This window comes from Mya arenaria, chromosome 16 (genome assembly GCF_026914265.1).
Source record: "Mya arenaria isolate MELC-2E11 chromosome 16, ASM2691426v1".
NCBI lineage: Eukaryota > Metazoa > Mollusca > Bivalvia > Myida > Myidae > Mya > Mya arenaria.
Genome location: NC_069137.1, coordinates 6,857,510 through 6,881,878, shown reverse-complemented (window position 1 = coordinate 6,881,878; position 24,369 = coordinate 6,857,510). Strand labels below are relative to the sequence as shown.

The following is a 24,369-nucleotide window of genomic DNA, read 5'->3' as shown; positions in this document are numbered from 1 at the left end:
TGCATGATAACATACCAAACCGCCTTTTGCCACTATAACCTGTCCAAATAAAACGTAGTTTGTGTCATAAGATAAGCCGGTTGACCGGCAACCTGACTGCCATATTTTGGAAACCAGCACAACCATGAAGATTTTGCAATTATTTTCTTAAATTCTGTATTGGAGAAAACCAAATGAGTGCCATCTAGAAAGTACTACATAAGGTCAAATGCCCATTAAGTCGCGCTTTATAAGAAATGAGAATTTACAAAACAGATTATTCACAGACATTTATTAAATCTATCATAGCTATGTTTATCAAACACATACATTTACTCAATCTCTAGTAGCAATACACACCACATAAACACATTTGTTCAATCTCTGAAAACAATATATATATATCATACAGACATCTATTCAATAATTGGCTGAAATTTAAATTAAAAAAATAGTTATTTATGAACAAAGCTAGATATGTTCATTTTTACAGTAAAAATACGACTCCACTCTATTGACAAATTAGTACTCCATTAAAAGTTACTACACATGGTCCGTACATATACTTATAACACACAATCCATAGATAGTTACAACACATCGTATGTTATATGCTTATTTCACACACTCCATACATATAGTTCGAATGCATCATCCATACACATAATTCTACACACAATTTATACATATAGTTAATGTTACCTATCTTTACATAGATTTATTACACATAATCCATACATACAGTTATTACACATAATCCATACATACAGTTAATGCACATAATCCATACATAGATTTATTACACATACTCCATACATACAGTTATTACACATAATCCATACATACAGTTATTACACATAATCCATACATACAGTTATTACACATAACCCATACATACAGTTATTACACATAATCCATAAATATGGTGAGAATGCATCATCCATACACACATTTCTTACACACAACCTATACGTAGAGTTATTACACACTATCCAAACATACAGCTGTAACCCAGCACCCACACATACAATTACTACACATCATCCATTTAAAAAGAGTTATTTCACACCATAAAAATATATTTATTAAAAACATTCCATGCAAAGAGTTATAACAAACGGTCCATACGTAGAGTGGTAAAACATAATCCCTTATAAAGAGTTAGGACACACCATCCAAATATATAGTTGTACACACCATGCAAACATAGAGTAATTAATCACCATCTTAAAAAAGAGTTATTATAAACCATCCATACATACAGTTATTACATACCATCCAAAAGATATTATAACACACCGTCTATACACTGGGTAATTAAACACCATCCATACATATAGTTATTACACACCATTCATACATAGAGTTATTACACACCATTCATACATAAAGTCATTACACACCATCCATACATACAGTTATTACACACCATCCATACATAGAGTAATTACACACCGTCTATACATACATTTATTACACACCATTCATATATACAGTTATTACACACCATTCACACATAGAGTTATTACACACCATTCATACATATAGTTATTACACATCATTCATACATAGAGTTATTACACACCATTCATACAAAGAGTTATTACACACCATTCATACATAAAGTTATTACACACCATCCATACATACAGTTATTACACACCATCCATACATAGAGTAATTACACACCGTCTATACATACAGTTATTACACACCATTCATATATACAGTTATTACACACCATTCACACATAGAGTAATTACACACCATTCACACATAGAGTTATAACACACCATTCATACATAGAGTTATTGCACACCATCCATACATACAGTTATTACACACCATCCATATATAAAGTAATTACACACCTTCTATACATACAGTTATTACACACCATTCATACATAGAGTTATTACACACCATCCATTCATAGAGTTATTACACACCATGTATACATATAGTTATAACACACAATCCATACATATAGTAATTAAAATCAATCCATATATAGAGTTATTACACACAATGCATACATAGAGTCACTTCACACCATACACACATAAAGATATTACACGCCATTTAAACACAGAGTTAATACACATCATCACACTAATAGTAAATACACACCATCAATATACAGAATTAAAACTCACTATTCCACTCAATACAAAACGGAATAATTGCACATCGTCCATACATAGACATTAACACAGCATGCTTGCAGCACTTATATTTTACAACATTTCCATCAACAATGAGGGTAATTAAAAGCTGCAAAAGCATGGATATTTAATTCACGCTTGGGAATATTTGACTTTATCCAATAAAATTATATCTTTCTTTATAAACTGTATAAGACTGAATAAAAAAGCACTTACATCATTTTGAAACTTTGAAACGATTTCGGCCTAGACAGTTAAGATTTGGCCATATTTCGAAAAAAAAAACCTTTGCCTTTTTTAAAACACCCTCATGTCGAAACGCAATAATTATGAGAATTAAATAAATACCAGATACAATAAGCTTACGTTAATGTTACGTCTTCGTAGTTAAATAAGTAAACAATATCGTAATGAACTTATAAAAAGTTAAATATTGCATTAAAACACCCTCATGTCGAAACGCAATTATTATAAAAAGTAAATAAATTGCATATACCATAAGCCTACGTTAATATTACGTCTACTTAGTTCAATAGGTGAACAATATCGTAATAAACTGAAAAGTAAATAAATTGCAGACACCATTAACTTACGTTAATGTTCCATCTGCTACGTTCAGTAATTGAACAATAGCGTGATTAACTTATGAACAGTTAATAAGTTGCAGACAACATAAGCCTACCTTAATATAACGTCTTTTTATTTCAATAAGTTAACAATATCGTAATTAATATGCGAATATTTAATAAATTGCAGACACCATTAACTTACGTTATTGTTCCATCTGCTAAGCTTATAAACTTAACAATATAGTAATTAACCATTGAATAGTAAATTAATTGCAGACACCATAAATGGACGTTAATGATATATCTACTAAGTTCAACAAGTTGAACAAAATAGAAATGAACATGGGAAAGTAATTGAATTGCATACATCATTACCTTACGTTTATGTTCCGTCTATTAAGCTCAGTAATTGAAACATACAATAATGACAATTTGGGAAAGCAAATACATATCAGTCACCATATTGTGTCAATCAATATACATTGATGCAACGTCGACTGCGTTCAGTAATTGAACAATATAGTAATTAACTTACGAAATGTAAATGAATTACAGGCATCATTAACCTTCTTTCATTTAACGTTTACTATTTTCAATACATCAACACTATACTCATTACAATGGAAAAGCAAAAAGATTTAACGCACGTTCTTGTACCGTCAACTTCATTTGTTAAGGTGACTTTCCCTTAAACAAAACAATAACTCATCCAATTACTATGTTCAAAACTTGTACAAAGCGAAATATCATACAATGAAAAAAAAAGATTTAACGTACGTTCTTGTACCGTCAACTTCATTTGTTCAGGCGTCTTTCCCTTTAACAAAACAATAACTCATCCAATAACTATGTTCAAAACTTGTACAAAGCAAAAAACAAAACATCATACGTACATGTACCGTCTAATAAGTTGAATATATTAACAATGTACTTATTTACATGGGCATACTACAACTGATATAAATAACCAAGGTTAATGTATATACATAGATATTCTTAATTATTTTAATTTCAATGAAACGTGTTCATATTGATTTCTTTGTGTTTTTCATGAAGTTGTTTTGTTATAAATTCAATTTTTTATCCATAAAACAATGCGTCTTTCCCTTTTAACAAAATAAAAACTCATCCAATAACTATGATCATAAGCTATACAAAGCAAAATACAAAATATCATACAGTGATCATTACGTACATGTACCGTCTAATAAGTTGAAAACATGAACAATGTATTTATTTATATGGGAATACTACAACTGATATGAATAACCAAGGTTAAAAATTATATGCATAAATTTCCATAAATTTCAGGAAACGTTCACATATTGATTTCTTTGTGTTTTTCATGAAGTTTTTTGTTACCTTTCAGAAAACAATAACTCATCCAATAACTGTATATACAAGTTATACAAAGCAAAATACAAAACATCATACAATGTTTAGTACGTATATGTACCGTCTAATCAGTTGAATAAATGAACAATGTACTTATTTAACTACAACTGATATGAATAACGAAGGTTAAGGTATAAACAGAGATATTCTTAGTAAGTAAATTTCAATGAAACGTGTACATTTTGATTTCGTTCAGTTTTTCATAAAGTTTTTCGTCATGAATGAAATTTTGTACCAAAACAAGATTTTCACAGGTTATTCAACGCTAAAATAATAATCATACAATGATATTTCATTTCACTTACCGCTTTCTTATTACTATTATTAACTTACAAGGGAATACTACAATTGATAGAAATTAAACACAAAATGCATCAAAATCTGCACAAAAGTACGAACTAGTTTTCATTCCTTCGTGTTTTTAGTTCAAAATAACTTATTTTCATTCAAAAAACATATTTACAAATTGTACAAAGCAAACATTCAACTACCATTTATCATGATCAGAACTTATGAATAGGAACATAACGACACAATTATTTCTGTCTCAATAGATACTGATTGATAAAGGATATTGAAATAATGTTCATGAATGTATAAATACAAGAAAACAAAAATGAATCATGGAAAAATGTATATAACAAACAGTATGTTATACACTCTTTCGCTTGTTTCTTTTCTTCCAATGATACATACTGTATATGTCATCTAAAAACACACTAACTTTATTCTATGATATCTGAACAAATAGGGGACAAAATAGGAAAAACAACTATTGATAAAGGGGAAAATAATAAATGATAACTCTTGATGTAGGGGACCAAATAGAAAAAACAAGTATTGATAAAGGGGGAGGGGGGTGAAAAAAAATATAAGTCTTGAAAAAGGAAGCCAAATGGACAAGATCATTCCTGATAAAGGATACCAAATAAATTTATTGATTAATTGGTCAAAATAGAAAATATATCTCTTTGCCCAAATTGAAAAGATAATTCTTTATAAAAACGGTTTTATTTAAAAGATAACTCTTGAAAAAGGGGGTTAAATTTAGAGATAACTCTTGATAAAGGGTCCAAATTGAAAAGATAACTCTTTATAAAAAAGGGCTAAATATAAAATATATCTCTTGATAAAGGGGGGCGAATAAAAAAGACAACCTTTGATAAAGGGGCCAAATGGTAAAGATAACAGTTTATAAAGGGGCCAATTGGAAAGGATAACTGTTGATCAAGGGGAACAAAATACACAATATGACTCGAGATAAAGGGGGCTAAATGCAGAAGGTGACTCTTAATAAGGGGGAGGGCAAATGGAAAAAAATAACTATGGTTGTTTTCACCGTATGTACATATGTTGTTATAATATACAACACATAATTGCATCATTCTATCAACAAGAAACTAAGCAATTATCTTTCAAACTTTGTTTTAAAAAACGATACATATTATTCAAGAAAAGGGACATTTCTATACCTTGTGAAAAAAACTATCAAATAACGAGAGTATTTACAGAAATGTATACTAAAATGAATTTGTAATTTAAGTATCTACGAAAGCATTTCCAAATACGTTTAGTCTCACAAATTGTGTACATTGTTTTTCTTACACTTTGCATACGTATCCCAATTGCGGGCACCAATTGTTTCTTTTTTTACACTGCCAAATTAAACTCTAAATATCCAAAATGGCAATTGTGCTCGTTACACTTTGCCTTATTGAACTCTAAGTCTCCAAAATGGCAATTGTGCTCGTTACACTTCGCCTTATTGGACTCTAAGTGTCCATGCAGGCACAAATTGTATAAAACGGTCTAATAACACTTAGCATGTATGAACTGTCCGTGGTGATCTCACGTTGTCAAACATTACGACGTTCGTTCTACATGCGTGTACATTCCGTAACTTCGGGCTTCTCTGCAGTGGACTAAGTGAGTGTAGACCTTAATTTACAGAAACATTTGGGTAAGAATTTGATAAACTGTTTTATTTTTAAAGAATAGTTAATTTGTATTCAAATGAACAAGTTATATCATTATAAGCTTTTTAAGTCATTAAAGATCAGTGTTTGATAAACTATGAAACATCTGGGCTGGTATTCATTATTGTTCTAATTGGATATACGAACGGTGTAGCTAATCGGATTACTTTTTATAAGTTAGTGCCCAAGAGAGTGAATGGATTCAATAATGTATGACCCTTAGATAAACTTATGTTGAATACCACCACAGATGTTAAACTGAGATTCATTCTTAAAATAAAAATTAGTTTTCAACGGCATCATTGTATTGGACTGTTGTTTTAATTTGATTTATTGTTAAATCCGTCTGACGCATTTGTATATTTATAACCAGGGAAATCAGCATAACAGTCAACGATTGCGTAACTATCACAATCATCACTAATGATATCCACTATTTGTTTCCGCACCGGTATGAAATATACGACCTGAGTGCACGCGCTTAAATCGATAATGATGCTTGTCGAAATAAAAATATTATTTTGGTTGCATACCTAAAGTTAATAATTTCGATATTGTATGGCTCGATATACTCGGTGGCTCGATATTGCATGGCTCGATATATTCGTTGGCTCGAACTGGATTAAAAGGACCGTTTTTCTACTCTTTACCGAACGTATGGCTCGATATCGTGAGTGGCGATATGTTTCCTCACTCGATGTCATTTTCGCGGTCCCTGCGTACTCTGTGTTTTGTTTGCGTGGCTCGATGTCATTTTCGCGGTCCTACTGACTCGATGTCATTTTCGCGGTTCCTACGGACTCTGTGTTTTGTTCGCATGGCTCGATGTCATTTTCGCGGTCCCTACGGACTCTGTGTTTTGTTTGCTTGGCTCGATGTCATTTTCGCGGTCCCTACGGACTCTGTGTTTTGTTTGCTTGGCTCGATGTCATTTTCGCGGGCTCATGTAAGAATTTCACACAATTAGCACAATGGCATTATCGATTAGAATTGCTCGATCGAAATCATAATTAGTATCAAACTTAAGTAGGTTAACAGTTTGAGCAAACATGCTATTACTCTAATTTCTGATTTTAATTGGCTCGTGTACAAACCTCAAGTTTTGTCATAACATCTGTAAATCTCAATGCATTTTAATAAGCGTCATTCACATAAAACAATGCTCGAAATGTTTCTCCAAATATTAGAATTCATACCACTGTCAAATGCTGAGCAATCTAGAAAAGGACTCGGTACAACCTATGCTATAAATATTGCGTGTTTATTGTTTAAGCATAGATGTGTTTAAAGTTTAATTTAAAATTAATAAATACAATTGATATTTTCATAGTATCAAACGCGTCACATTGCAAACTATACGATCACTATTTCCAATAAATGCTCTTCTCTTGTGGACATAACGTATCAAATAACAACAAAGGTAAAATACGTTCTTTAACGAACTAAAGAAAAATACACATTCAGTAAGAAATCCCGCATGGCTCGATACACTCGAGGCCCGAAGTATTTTGGCCGATCCCGCGAATATCGAGCCACTGAGTTTCGACAGTATAGACTTTGAGTGGTTATTGCAATCACAAGCGTTACCGTCTTACGTGCTTAAATAAAGAATATAATCGCTATTTCATACATAATTAAAACATATATAACGTAAACTCACTTACTTCTTTGCGTTTACTTTGAAACGAATGTTCCATGTTTGGTCACCCTTATACTTTGTGGGCCACAGCCAATGAGGCGTGTCGTTGTTTGGTTCGAACTCGAATGTCTCAATCTGAATGGCAGGGATAGTCTCCATATTCTCCTTCAATGACCTGATATCCGGAGGAGGCCCTATACTACACTGGTCTAGCACACACTCAACCCAATGTCCAGATACTAACGCTTGACTGACGAGACGCTCAATTACGTCCGTTGATAATGATACGAATCTAAATCTGAGTTGTGCTGTTTGAGCAGGTGAGTGGATAGCAGGCCACTTGGGTAAGTGAAGATCAATGCTTGTTGTACAATCAGATGGTACTACCTGCTGCTCGTACTCATCCTGAAGCTGCGGTACATCATCTTCCGGTTCTATGGAACACCACGACAACACCAATGACGTATCTCCCGCTGTAATGAAAGACAGCGATAGTCGTCTGAACTTCTCCTCTGACATGCGGACATTTTCCAAGGATAAGTCTTTCAGGTGAGAGAAAAGTCCTTCCCGTTCATTCTGTTGAATAATGATTTGTTATCATTATGACATGTATCTTAAAGTAGCATTAACATTAGTATGAGTAGTAGTCATAGTAGGTTGTAATAATAATAATAATAATAATAATAATAATAATAATAATAATAATAATAATAAAAGAAATAATAATAATAATAATAATAATAATAATAATAATAATAATAATAATAATAATAATATTTATAATAATAATAATAATAATGATAATAATAGTAGTAATAAAAATAAACTAGATTAGTCCGTGGTGTTCTGATGTCTGTTTGAGCACTCATTTAAATCTTGTCATTCGAGTTTCAGGAAAAATCAATTTTAATAATACTGAGCTTATGTATGTACCACACATTTCCGCTGTGATACAGCAAGATAATTGTCGTGTTATTTTGGCTATTTGCTGTCATTCAGACCGCTTATTTTAATGTTTCGGCATCCTTTAAATCGGCACAAATCTGTAAGTTATAGCAAAAGCTTAAATTAGTTACCGGGTTGGAACGGTCTACATCAAGCCCTGTTTTCGCTTTAATAAACAACGCAAAGCATTATACTAACTTTTGCCTAAATTCATTATAGTCCAATTATTAAGCGCACACTTATAAGTGCTAATTTTAGAAATGACACATATCGGATAAGAAACAGATGCAACACTCTCCATTCCGATTTTGAGTAACTTTCTAGGTCTATATTCGGTAATAACTATGAAATATGAAAATCTGGATCTTCAAGTGTCATTTATATCGTAATATAATGTTGACACTTTCACAACAAATATATTCTGTGTACGTGCGTATGCGTATGCAAGTATGCGCATTCGAGTCTGTGTGTGTGCGCGCGCACGTGCATCCGTGCGATTATGCGTGTTTGCGTTTGTGTATGCAAGTATGCACGCGTGCGCGAGTTTGTGTATGTGTGCAAGTATCAAGCGCAAGTGTGCGTGTGTGTGTGTGTGTATGTATGTGTGTGTGAAATGCGTACGCGAGTGTGTATACGAGTATGTGTGAGTGTGTGTGTAAGAGACGTATACGAAAAGGCGTGTGTGAAGAAAGCGTTTGTTATTGTAAATGCATGTATTCGTCTGCGCGTCTTTGTAGTGAATGTATGTGCGTGCGTTTGCGAATATGTGTATTCTTGTGTTTGCATAATGCGTATGCGCGTGTATACATTATGTAGTGTGCGTATGTGTTTGTAAATGCGAGTATGCGTGTTTGCATAGGGTGGGTGTGTGCTTGCGATTACGGGTATGGATGTGGGAGTTTGTTCGCACGTTTTAGATTTGTAAACATGTTTTTGTTTTACAGTCAAAAGGTATTTCAATCATGTGTATACGTACTTTAACCTTTTTTGTAATATTGGCCTCGTTTAGAGATCCTTTGTTTTTTAAACGGATATTTATGAGTGTTTTACAATAACCTTTTTTAGACAAGTGCATATTTTCATTAGTGTATAATTGCCAAACTTGTATTCCCATATCTATAAACATTTATTTTGATTCACACAATACCATAACCAGAAGGCCGTATCTAATAATATTATTTAAGTGTGGTATAATTAACTCGTCTATTATTTAATTCCGAAAGTCGACCATAACCTGTACACATGATTATGGTTATTGGTCTGTATACCTGATCGACAGTTATATGCAATAACAATAGTATGACACTGCCTACCTATACACTTAATAAGGGCTGAGTATTGCAAAACAGTTAAGATAATCATTATATACTACTGTCACACAGCGGAATCAACTATCACATAATGCAGTCACTAACGCACACACGCACATACGCCCAGACGCACGCACACATGTACGCACTCACGCAGGCACGTACGCACGCAGGCAAGCACGCAGGTACACAGGCACGCACGCACTCACTCGCGCACGCACTCACGTACGCACGTACACACGCGGACAGCACACACACACACACACACACACGCACACACGCGGACAGCACACACATACGCACGCACGCACGCACGCACACACACACACACACACACACACACACACACACACACACACACACACACTTCATATATCAATCAAGGGCTTTATCCTTTAACGAATTATATTATTGTGTCCCACCCTTGGCATTATTAAATATTATTTAAATCCGAAAGTCGATCAGAATCTGTACATTTGATTGCTCTTATTGATCTGTATACATGATCAACAGTTATATGCAATACAAATATCTACAATTAACACGGGCCGATATTTCAACACAGTTAAGATAAACATGATAAATTACTCTGTCACACAGCAGAATCAACTGTCACATAATGCAGTCACTCACGCACATACGCACGCACGCAGGCACGCCCACATGCACAAAGCTTAGTGTACTTCGTTATGGATAATCTACTTAAGTTCAAATGGTGCTTAAATTATAATCTTCAAGAGTTCAATAAAGAATATTGCTAACATTGGTTTCTTGTCTGTTTTGTTGTATTTTGATCACTGTCATTCCTTTCAAAACTAACAGCTTACAATAAATATATCACAGCTATTCACACCATTTGTTTTGATGCTGTATTTTAATTTCAAAAAACGGATCTGTGACTCCATAAGTAAACAATCAAAGCAAATTCATTTACAGATATAAACAAAATTTAATTTGGCTTATTATCCGCGAAGGTGAAACAGGTAGGTACTTTTTGTTACATTTTACCATCAAAATGCACATGCTTTACCACTCGTCATCAATTTATACAACTTTTCAAAATTCGAAGGAATGCTTGTTTAGGAAATACCGGAGCTCGTTAACATTATTTATAATATAACGACTTAAGAGAGTTTCAGTGTATCATCCTTTATGTTTGTAGTACTTGTATGAAGCTAGGTCTTGTAACCAGTCAGTAGAATCACGCCTTTGAACAACAGTGAAGTTGCATTGCATGTTCAATACACTTTTAACCATCAAATAGTCTATTTACTATTTTGTTATGATATTTTTCCTGTTTTACCTCATCTACAACCGATTTGCATAAATGTATACTCAACCTTTGTGAAAATTGATATAAAAGTATTGTTGTCCGGTGTAATTTAAAAAAAGGAATATTTGAATGTGGTCCGGTTTAATTTAACGAAACATATACAGACCCTGAGGGGGTTTCTGTGTACATGAAAGGTCCCCTCAATGTTATTGCTGATTTTGTTAGAGGATGGGCTCAGGTGGTAGAAAATGAGGGTGATCGTGACGCATCATGGTCATAGCCGATAAATCCAAGATGACGGCCAAGATGGCCGCCGAATTTTGAAGACTCAGCATTAGCGACAATTCAATAATTTACAAACGGTTTTTCTGTACAGGTTAGGTATATTTATCATTTTTCTTCAAGATAGTACATGGGGATAACTATTGAACCACACTTAAAGTGGAAAAAATACATTATTTCCTATTTTTTCCCTTTTTTATCTAAAAATCTGCCTCTAAAATGTAACAATAGCGCCAAAAGTTATAACTTGCTTGCAAGCTATATTCTTAACTAATAGTTATTTTTGTTAATGTGATAAATTTTAATTATGAGGTGAAATTAGGTTAAATTTGATTCAAATATCATGATCAAATGTGTTATTTAAAGCCCAAAAAGTGGGCGAAGAAATTTAACATGAAAATAAGACCAAATTTTAATTGCGTGTAATTAGTGTCATGTCACTATTTTAGGATATGCATTTCTTTAGAAGTGTTTGTTTTGTTATTTTTAACATGATTTGACATCAAATTAATTAATATTCATTCAATTTTAATTAGGAATACATGATCAATTTTACTATTTTATTACACTCCTTGAAGAAAAAAATTGCCCCTAAAATGCTAAACCGTGTTAGGATTACAAATCAACTATATGCATTTTGCAAAATGCATGCAAACACACTCATGCTTTCTTTGTTTATACTTAAAAAACTGAAGCTAATTCGAAATTTCTAAATCGTAAAGAGTGGGTGGGGTGATTAAATTTAAAAATGGCCTTAACAAAATGGCCTAAATTCAACTAACCAGGAATATGTTCCGTTTCGGCATCTAATGAATTCTTATTTCATATAGATTGTGCGTAAAATAGTATATGTATAAAAAGTTTCCAGTACAACTTTCTTGTCATAATTTTACAAATACATTATTTATTAAAATTATTTATAAATCAAATATAACCAAAATCATAGTTAATAAGTTCTTTTTAGATATTATTGTATCAGTTATATTGCCGTGTTTTTTGTGGCCATTTGTAATTTAATAAAAAGTCATGTATAGTCATGTATAGTGGTTCGGAGTTATTTAAGAAATCAATATTATATTGTTGCCAGGTTTAATTTAACAAAACAGTCGTGTATTGTTGCCCGGTGTAGTTTTACAAAACAGTATGTATTTCAGCCCGGAGCAAATTAATTAAACTATCATATAAAGTAGCCCTGTTTATTAGTTTAATCGTTTCATTGAGGTTTCTAGATATTAACGTTACAAAACAACATAGAAAAACTTAAATATGTGATAACATTTGCGCTTTAATTTCTAGAGAAATAATAATAATAATAATAATAATAATAATAATAATAATAATAATAATAATACTAATAATAATACTAATAATAATAATAATAATAATAATAATAATAATAATAAAAATAATAATAATAATAATAATAATAATAATAACTAGAGCTTCCACTGAAGGTTATTAATACCCCAGAACGCCGCCTCTCATTATGATTTATCAATGAATGAAGTTTTATGCTATTCAATCTAGTAGTTTTCAAGTTACTGGCCGGACAAAAGTTTGACAAAAAAAACAGTAAAAAGGCAATAACTCTGTAATTTGCTAAAATAGTGTAGTGATTCATGTACACTGAACTCCTTCTCATTGTGCTGAACCACTATATAAAGTGTTATTACATTCCATCCGGTAGTTTTCAAGTTATACTCCGGACAAGAAAAAAGTAACAAAGGGCAATAACTCTGTAATTGGCTGAAATAGAATTGCGGTTCCTGTACATTACACTTCCTCTCATTATGATCTATCACTGTATGAAGATTTATTAAATTCCATCTAATAATTTTCAAGTTATGCTCCGTAAAAGAACAAAAGTAACAAAGGGCAGTATCTCTGTAATAAGCTGAAATAGATTCATCGTTATTGTGCACTGCACTTCCTCTCATTGTGCTTACCATTGTATAAAGTTTTAATAAATTCCATCTAGTAGTTTTCAAGTTAATATCTGGAAAAAAAATTACAGCAAAAAAAAACAAATAAAGGGCAATAACTCAGTAATAAGCTGAAGTAAAGTAATGATTCTTGAACACTGCACCTCCTTTCATTGTACTTTACTATTGTATGATGTTTCAATGAATTCCATCCAGTACTTTGCAAGTTATACTCCGGACAAAAAAATAACAACAGGCAATAACTCAGTAATAATCAAGAATAGAGTAATGGTTATTGTACACTGCACTTCCCCCATTATGCTCTATCATTGTATGAAGTTTAATCCAATTCCATCAAGTAGTTTTTAAGTTATGCTCCGGACAAGGTAAATTGCAACGGACGGACCGACAAACCGACGAACCGACGGACCGACCGACAGACCGACCACAGGGTGACTCCAATACACCCCCTTCAAACTTCGTTCGTCGAGGGTATAATAATAGAGGTGTTTTACATCATGATGTAAAAGACATCGACAATAGAATAAAGTTGGTTTTACTTTTATCGAAAACAACATAACAAATCTGATTCGCTGGTTATAAGATAATCATACACAACTACTGGGCTTGTCAAAAAACTAAATCTCTAAGGTACAATGGTGATATTACTGCCGTAGAATGATCAATAGAACATGATTACTAGGATTAAAAACTTAGTTGGCCCATCACAGCCATTATTAACTTGTTATTAACAAGAATATAAGTATTACATTATTATGCACTGACAATTATAAGAATCTTAACGATCGGATACATACATTACCTGCAAGCGTATTATCAACTATTAAATTCATGTTTTCTATTAATGCAGAATGCTTCAGCAGAAATTATATGAGAAACGGTTACAAAAATAACCACGCTTATTTCATGCTTTTTGATGAAATATTGAGTTTTATCAGTGAAACAATTACAGTGAAAATATCAAATTCATATTTTTCTGCAAAATAAAGAGTGTACATATCAATATTTTAGAACTTTTAAAATTGATTGCAGTTACTTCAAAACAGAACATATCACTTTGAACAAGAACATGTTGGAAAAAATATATACATTTCAAAAAAACTTACAGTTTATTTGAAAAATGTTTATCCTGATTTTAAAACCTTTACTTTATACCGAATATTCGAACATTTACTTTCGTCCCAAACAAATAACAGGCAAAAAAAATTGTTCAAACATAAATGGAATGTTATATACTTTTTCAAATGTGTTTTGAACTTTTTGTCGTTATAATACGTAATACGAACTTTCCGGAAAATACACACAACACTATACAAATTAACTGATATTTAAAACCTCCCACGCCTCAAAATTTGTCAACAACCATGGTCTGCAATTTTACATGGAAAACGACCTGTCTTCAAGCGAAACAGACTCTTACAGTAAGTTGACTGAATATCCATGTATCATGAAAAACTAAGAAAAATGTTTTATATCCAATGATTATCCACAATTGGTTTGCTAACACATTCGACCTTTTAAATTATCCATCAAGAAATGGCTGCGAAGGAATTTGGTTATGTAATCCTGCCCAGCTTATAATTAAAGTGTTTCCGTTATTCTTTTGAACAAAGGCGCACTTATAAAACTTCACTGATAACTGTTCATAAAATATATGCACTAACAACGAGCGAATAATAAACTTTAGATAATCAGAAAACTTTTTATCAACAAACCGGAAATAGAAAAATATGCAGCTACGTCGCCAGCTATAATTTTGCGTGAGGGGCGTCACACGGGTTGAGATTTAAATAACACCCTTTAAAAATATGGAGTTATTACTAAAATAAATTAAAATACTATGAAACTCGGAAAATTGGCATAAAAGAAACAGAAAATTTGTATTTTTAGTAAAGATCGCATTTAATTACACTCTTGATTATAGAAAAAGTATATTTAACTTAAAAAAATATGATTTCTATGACAATCGTGAAATAAAAATACAATTCCACCTCTATATCTCCCATTTATCTGTTGAATCTTTGTTTTATTAAACATGTTTGGCGAGGTCTGGACCGCAAAAATGTATGACATGGACCACGGACGTCATAGAAATGGATTTCTATCAAAATACAGTGATATACAGACCGATCGACTTTATATATACTAAGAAGGGACTATTTTTTGTAAGGTATGATATAAGTATATAAATCATCCATAAAGGACACACTAAATCAGGACTCAACTTACTTGACATATAATATTCAAACTTGCCTCTGTATTTTCATTGTAAAGTAATACTATGCATTTATGTTTTTATCACCTTAATTCAAATTATACTCTAAAATTAGTTTTGCCATTTAAGTGTTAATTGCCATCTGTAAATGGTTTCTATTTAGCTTTTGTTTGGATAAGTTTGCAACATATATCTGTTTCAACAAACCGTTACTCTAGTAATTATGCTAATAACATGTTATATCCAAAAGTCTGTTAAAACACTGGCAATCTGTAGTATGCTCTTTAAAAATAGATCCGTATTATAAGTATTAACAATTGTGACAATTCAGCCCTTGGATTAAAACAATCTAAAATCCCTTTCCAACATCGAAACGATTATTGGGCGTGTTATTTCAAAGCGTGCTTTTGTTGTGTATCTTTATTTTAATAAAATAATAAAAATGACAACATTTCGTCCTAAAATGTGACTGAAATAGAATATCAAATAAAAAATGCACAAAATCAAAAGCGGTGTAGGGATGGAGTACTTATTAACACAACGTGTCTTTGTGGCATGAATTGAGGGTAGTGTGTTTTTGTAACAGGTGACATTTTTGTGATGTGAGATGGAGAGCGGAGAGGTCTCAAGATTCCATGCCGTAATTTGACAACAGACCGAAGAAGAAAAGATTATGATTATGTTACATCCGTGACGCAATGTAATAGGACAATAGAAGGAAACTGACTTATGGATTCTGGTATGACTTTAAAACATTTTTAGTTTACAAAGGTGAGCGATGGAACAAACACCAGTCTGGCAATGATGTAGCAAATTATTGTGACATTTCATCTTTGTAAAAATAAGTTGAAAACAATATGCAATGAACATACCATCATTAAATTGTCAAAGTGTGTTAGGGAAAGAGCATATTGAAAATGTTCTTTCTACCATATATTTGTAAACAAAGCTTTAAAGCGCCATGTTCGCGCATTTTTGACTAAGAAAATTTTATAAAAAAAGAGGTAGGTCATAACATCTGTGCACATTTTCATTCCATCTAATATAAATGAACAAAAATATCTTTTAAAATATAGTACGCATTCATTTCTGTGCATTGCAATCAAAGACATCTAATTTACACCATGCATTGAAAAAAAAACATATTGTGCAATTATCTAAACTGTCAGTGAAAAACAATCGTTACTACTCGGCAACCTCCGGCAAGGTTTGGAAGACCGACCGACCAACGTATTCACCTTTACATGGTATAATATATTTGCCGAAAAGGTAAACAATTGGTTAGAAAGCATCGTTTGAAAACAGGTCACTATAAAGTATGAACATAAAATTAAACGATTTAGTTATTTGTAGAAATACATACAAATAGCATATATCTCATAAATGTTTTGTGTCATTGGGTATCAATTAAGACTTGATATAAATAAAGTGTATGTTCAAGGCAGACGCATTTGATACCCCTCAGCTAATCATTTAAACAAATAGGCATCTGAATCATTGTTTGTCACTAAAATGTTGTTTAAAACCATTTCGGGTACATACAAACCATCTGATTAATAGATAATATTTGTCAAAATTTATATTATGGGACTATGCTGAACAAAACAGTTACCTTGCATGTTTGATGTGTTATTAACATTGACATAAACTGTGGTGCTTGCTGTAGTTCATTAAATCCTACTTCTAGTCTGTGTAGTCTAAACACTGGTAGATTCACCACATCTGAGTAAGGCAGTCCGTTCAATCCAAGATGTTCAAGGTTTCCAAGGCGTCGTAAATCAAGAACTCCGCTTCGTTCTGAATCTTTATGCAACCAGTGGAAGTCCTTCAGACCTGACAAATCAAGTTTTTTCATTGCTTGCAAGCACTCAATATCATAGTTGTAGAATGTAGATGTAAGATTCGGAGCTTGCTGAGGATGTTCGAAATGTATACTGCATTCTACAAGATTACTCAAATTCAAACCAATGACATCTTTGAAGCTTATCGAGAGTAGTCGTAAATACTTTAAACCCTTGCAATTCTTTAAATCAAGAACTTCGTTGTTGCTACTGTTCGCAAAGTGGAATGGAATGTTTGGCTTGAGTCCGATAAACAATGACACTATGTGTGATTGGTTTGTCTTCACATATTGTTCTAAATCTTTCTCAACTCGTGATGCACCGATGTGATCCTTAAGAAAGATGTGCTTCAGGCACAATTTCCTCCCTGATTTGTCCCTCCTGTCTAGCTCTTTTTGGGCTCGTAGGATTGTATTCTGCAGCATCTCCGATTCCCGATGAGAATAACCAACTCTATCGCAAAAGTCCGTGAACAACTCGTTCATTTCTTTGGAAAGGTCTTCAGCAGCTTTTGTATTCATATTGCAAAGGAAAATTAAAATCTGAGACAAGCTAACTCCGCTTTCTCTTCTGTTCTTTTTGTATGTGTGTTTGATATGTGAACAACCCTCTGCAACGTCTTTTGATATCCACAGCGCCGCTAAGTACTCTTGAACAGTTTTGTGCAAGAAGTAATAACGCGGAGGACCGCGTCTAACTTGGGTACTGGATATGATGCCAGATTCAAGAGATGCTTTTTTATGTTTCTTGAAGGTCACATTTTTCTCCTCATCTATTTCAAATACAATTGTATGATTTTCATCTTCAGCAAATAACTTTTTAAATGCTATTTCGCTCAGGGTGGATATAATTTCCTCGTCTTTTGGTCCAGAAGGTTGGATTTTCTTGTCGCACGATTCAAAACATCGTTCTTTTAGCAACGTATCATATAAATCAGAAAGATTCATACTTGTCGAAAGCTCATCCTTGTACCAAAGCCAAACGACGTGAGCTAACATGATTGGACATTTACTGAAATGCCACAAATCTTTTCCTTTTACTTCCTGAATGCAAAGCTTGTGGTTCAGTGGTGTTCTTGCGCCTTCTGTGTTCTGGGACGGCCCTTTGCCTGGTAAATCATTTAAACTAGATACTATTTTCTCAACGAGATTTTCCGGTCTCGAAACTCCTTTCAACATCACATGTTTGTCAATCTGTGAGGGTTTTTTAATCAGCTCAGCCAGATTGTATGGCCTTGTGGTTATGAGAATGGTACAGTTTTCCCAACTTGTACAATCATGGGGAATTCTTTCGTCCAAAAAGCATCCATTAGGGTGCTGCCATTCGTCTAGACCATCAAGGAGAAGCAGACAAGTGTTGGATTTCAAGATTTCTCCAAGCAATTCTTCTCCCCTTGTTTTGTCTATGCCGATCTCCTTTTTGATGCTAGTTTCGTTTTTGCCAATCTTCTCTACGATATTTGATACTATCATTTTTTTTATGGAACATTCTTCCATTGCCTCGCGGAGAATTATGTAAAACACAAATTCAAATTGACAAGATATTTCGTTCCATTTAGTTTTTGTTCGGGAATGAATTGTCCTCCCTTTAGTTTTACACCATTCATGAACTATCTTCTTACATAGGGATGATTTTCCCGACCCTGGCTCGCCTTCAACAAGTACTGTTTTAGCCAATGTGCCTTTTTCGTTTTGAAAAATGTCAATCAACTCAGTTATGTCGTTCCCTTCGTCTTTGGCATTGTTTTTTAGAGTAAGTTGAGGACTTTCATATATTTTCTCAAGCACCACATCTATGTCAAGCGGAATAGACATTTTGCTTGCAGTTTTGTCGTATAGTTTAAATAGCTCCATTGTAAAGTCTGGAAATAATATTGTTAACTTTACCGCAGTCATCATGTCTAATATGTGTCAATGAGTTATAGATACCAAGAAATAACTGCCATTTACGAAAACATTTTTTTTTGTTTCAAAAATTGATATATGTTATTTAAACGTTGCTATATAAGCATACTCTGTGTAATATAGTATTCATACTTTTGTTCTTAATAGTTTGCACCTATGGCTCAGCCCGGATATTTGCGGAAATTGAACATTGCCAAATGTCTGATTAGAAGTCAGTTAAAATTTGTTTTGTAAACGTTTGGAACAAATACTTATATGGGCTGCGACAAACAGGAATGAATCTTATAGTTTTGTTTGAATTATTAGTTTATTTTGGTATCATATCAAATGTCACATCACAAACTTGGGACCAAAGTTGAATTGTCAGTAGCAAGACACTATAGTGAAAAAAGGTTTTAAAAAATATGTACAGAAAGTCCTACGCATCACAAACTGTGAAACACAGTTATGTTGTCAGTAGCAAAACACTATGATGTCATAAAGCTTTCATAACCAATCTTTCCTACAGACCGTTGACTTGAAATACGCATCAAAAAAGGGAACAACAGATATATTGTCAGTAGCAATGCACTATAACGTCAGATAGTTTTCATAACCCATATTTCCTACAAAACCATGCAATTGTTTACGTTTCATAAACTGAGAACTTTATTCCTATTGTCAATAGCAAGACACTATGACGTTAAATAATTTTCTTAACTTATAGTTACTATATGACACATTTTGCTTGTCGCAGTTCAAGATAATAGTCGATTAATAGAAATGAGCAAAGTCAAGGCTAAGATTCTTTGTCCCTTTCCTAACCATGTCGCAATATCAATTTAGTATAAATACTCAAAATTAAGTTACCTTGCAATGGGCTGCTTTCTAATGATTCTTCCAACGCTTTCAGCCATCCAGGGTCAACCGGTCTAAATGTAAGAATGTGGTCAAGATCTCCATCAGTGTTTGAAAGTTGTGACGTTTCTATCGACGAATTGTAAGGGTGCTTGTTGAAATACTTGTGCATGTCATAATCTCTTATTAAAGGTGTATTTTCGAAACACTTATATTCCCATGGATTTGTCAATACGTTGACAATGTCATTTACAAACAGGCTACCTCTTGGTCTAGAGATAGCTGATTGTTTGCTTGTTACGGCATTAAACTGCAACACCGCTTTTTTGTCCAGAATAAGCTTCTTTGGGTGACAGCAATCTAGAAATGCAATAACTTTCGTCACATGTTTAAGACGATTGAATTCGTCTACAAGCTCACAGTCTTTCAGCGTGTGAGTGTCTAATTGAAATCCTTCATCCCCATGATGACCAGAATAAACTAATACTATGGTGTTGATCTTTGAAATACCAATCTTGCTGAACGCGTTCTTCAATTGTTCACGGTACGTTGTTGTAGATTTCTTCACTGTAACAACATTGTCCCTGGAAAAGATTCATATGTGCGTCAAAGGATTCCAAATTTGGATTATACAAGAAATTAATTTTGGATAATATACTGAATTATGCAAGTAGCTTTATTCCCTATTGCGGCCACTCTTAACATGTTTTACTAACTACAGTAATTCTTCCCTGCGCGTTAATTATCTAACATTCACGTCAAATTATACATTTATGTTTGACGTGATATTTTACATTGTCCCAGGAAAAGAATCTTATGTGTGTCATATGATTATATTTTTGGAGTAATCACCACATTATTTTAGATACAAAGCTAAATTATGCGAGTATGTACTCGTTCTGATCATTACTGTATACCTTGTTGAGATCATTATACACTTGTCTTTACTTATAACCGTTAGTTTCCCCTGCATGTAAGTAATCTAACATTGAGGTCCCATTCAGCTTGTTTTAAAAACGACATGACCATCAACGTTAAATGAAAGTAACAGTTCGAAGAACTTATCATGTAAAACAGTGACAGATGATTACACTCTTGAAACGAGAAAGCGACACCGTGTACACACCTTACATATACTCTTAACTTGAACACCGTTCGATAAAATATAAACCGTACATTGATATCAATGAAACATACCTAACACCCATCAAAGTAACGTTTGTAATAACTTCATTTTCCAGCTTTTTTATATCATCTTCAAAACATTTGGTAATGTCCTCATTCGTATCTGTGCCCGCTATGAGAATGGCACCCCAGCGATCACCTGAAATACCCATTAAATCGCAATGCAAGATTAAGACAATAACATTGACTTCAAAACACAACATATGCTAACAATTTGCGATAAAGGCAGCGAAAAAGTGACCATTATCCAACGGGTGTTCACCATATAAAGCATCTTATGCCAATTTCATCAACACGTTAGAGGAAGATACTTTCAGTCTTAAAGGTAAATTGAATATTATCAACACGTAAGGGGAGGCTACAATACAGTGATAAAGGCAGTGTCAATGAACACGTAAGGAGAGGCTACAATACAGTGATAAAGGCAGTGTCAATGTTATCAACACGTTAGGAGAGGCAACAATACAGTGATCAAGCCAATGTCAATGTTATCAACATCGTAAGGGGAGGCTACAGTACAGTGATAAAGGCGGTGTCAATGTTATCAACACGTAAGGAGAGGCTACAATACAGTGATCAAGGCGGTGTCGATGTTATCAACACGTAAGGGGAGGCTAAAATACAGTGATCAAGGCGGTGTCAATGTTATCAACAGGTAAGGGGCGGCTACTATATAGCGATCAAGGCGGTGTCAATGTTATCAACACGTACAGTAAGGCTATACTACCGTGATCAAGGCAGTGTCAATGTTATACACACGTAAGGAGAGGCTACAATAAAGTGATCAAGGCGGTGTCAATGTTATCAACAGGTAAGGGGCGGCTACTATATAGCGATCAAGGCGGTGTCAATGTTATCAACACGTACAGTAAGGCTATACTACTGTGATCAAGGCAGTGTCAATGTTATACACACGTAAGGAGAGGCTACAATAAAGTGATCAAGGCAGGGTCAATGTTATCAACACGTAAAGGGGAGGCTACATTACAGTGGTCAAGGCGGTGTCAATGTTATCAACACGTAAGGGGAGGCTTCAATACAGTGATCAAGGCGGTGTCAATGTTATCAACACGTAAGGTGAGGCTACAATGCAGTGATCAAGGCGGTGTCAATGTTATCAACAGGTAAGTAGAGGATACAATGCAGTGATTAAGGCGGTGTCAATGTTATCAACACGTAAGGGGAGGCTACTATACAGTGATCAAGACAGTGTCAATGTTATCAACACGTAAGGGGAGGCTACAATACAGTGATCAAGGCGGTGTCAATGTTATCAACACGTAAGGGGAGGCTACTAAACAGTGATCAAGGCAATGTCAATGTTATCAACACGTAAAGGGAGGCTACAATACAGTGATCAAGGCAGTGTCAATGTTATCAACACGTAAGGGGAGGATACTATACAGTGATCAAGGCAGTGTCAATGTTATCAACACGTAAGGGTAGGCAACAATGCAGTGATCAAGGCGGTGTCAATGTTATCAACACGTAAGGAGAGGCAACAATACAGTGATCAAGCCAATGTCAATGTTATTAACACGTAAGGATGGGCTACAATACAGTGATTAAAGCAGTGTCAATGTTATCAACACGTATTCGGAGGCTATAATACAGTGATCAAGGCATTGTCAATGTTATCAACACTTTAGGGGAGGCCAAGTTAGGGGAGTCTACAATACAGTGATCAAGGCAGTGTCAATGTTATCAACACGTAAGGGGAGGCTACAATACAGTGATCAATGCAGTGTCAATGTAATCAACACGTCATGGGGAGCTATTTTTCAGTGATCAAGCCGAAGTAAATATTATCAACACAAAAAGGAAGGTCACTAAACAGTGATCACTGTTAACCCTATGCTATTAACACGTACGGAAAGTATTCAATACAGTGTACAAACCGAAGCAATATTATTAACCCGAACGGGAGGGTCACTATACAGTGATCATTGCTAACCCTATGCTATCAACTCGTATGGAAATGCCAGAATACAGTGATCAAGCCAAAGCCAATGTTATTAACACGTAAGAGAAGGCAAGCAAATACCAATTACATCAACATGTCAGGGTTAGTTATAATACAGTGAGTAAGCCAAAACAAATGTCATCAACACGTAAGGGAAGTTTGCTATAGAGTGGTAAAACAAAAGCCAATATCATAAACATTTAAGGAGTGGCTACTGAACAATTATCATGAACATACCATCGAAACAAACACGTAATTGGAAACTGCTAAATAGTTATTATATTAATGTTATAATAGAGGTTACTATTAGGTGATCAAAGCAATGCCGATGATACCAAGATGTAAAGAGAGGCTACCATACAGTGATCAAGGCAATGCTAATGATACCAAGACGTAAAGGGTGGCTACAATACAGTGATCAAGGCAATGACAATGATACCAAGAAGTAATGCCAATGATACCAAGATGTAAAGAGAGGCTACCATACAGTGATCAAGGCAAAGCCAATGATACCAAGATGTAAAGAGAGGCTACAATACAGTGATCAAGGCAATGCCAATGATACCAAGACGTAAAGGGAGGCTACAATACAGTGGTTAAGGCAATGCCAATCATACCAAGACGTAAAGAGAGGCTACAATACAGTGGTCAAGGCAATGCCAATCATACCAAGACGTAAGGAGAGGCTACAATACAGTGGTCAAGGCAATGCCAATGCTACCAAGACGTAAAGAGGTGCTCCAATACAGTGGTCAAGGCAATGCCAATGCTACCAAGACGTAAAGAGAGGCTACAATACAGTGGTCAAGGCAATGCCAATGATACCAAGACGTAAAGGGAGGCTACAATACAGTGGTCAAGGCAATGTTAATGATACCAAGACGTAAATGGATGCTACAATACAGTGGTCAAGGCAATGCCAATGATACCAAGATGTAAAGGGAGGCT

At 33.9% G+C, this 24,369-nt stretch overlaps 1 protein-coding gene across 2 annotated transcripts in view; it reads right to left on the bottom strand.

The window, feature by feature from the left end:
* Positions 1-285: 285 nt before the first annotated feature.
* LOC128221831 (uncharacterized) overlaps positions 286-24,369 on the bottom strand; it is a 67,189-nt gene continuing 43,105 nt past the window's right edge. Inside the window, exons 12-16 of one of the 2 annotated variants that reach the window (XM_052930433.1) lie at positions 21,471-21,597; positions 20,286-20,857; positions 17,304-19,393; positions 7,749-8,299; positions 286-6,046 (exon numbers count right to left, since the gene is read on the bottom strand). In XM_052930433.1, the coding sequence (XP_052786393.1) occupies positions 6,031-6,046; positions 7,749-8,299; positions 17,304-19,393; positions 20,286-20,857; positions 21,471-21,597 (3,356 nt within the window). In that variant the 3' untranslated portion in view covers positions 286-6,030. Of the gene's footprint in view, positions 6,047-7,748; positions 8,300-17,303; positions 19,394-20,285; positions 20,858-21,470; positions 21,598-24,369 lie in introns of those variants that run through there. The other variant, XM_052930434.1, reaches the window with a different exon arrangement.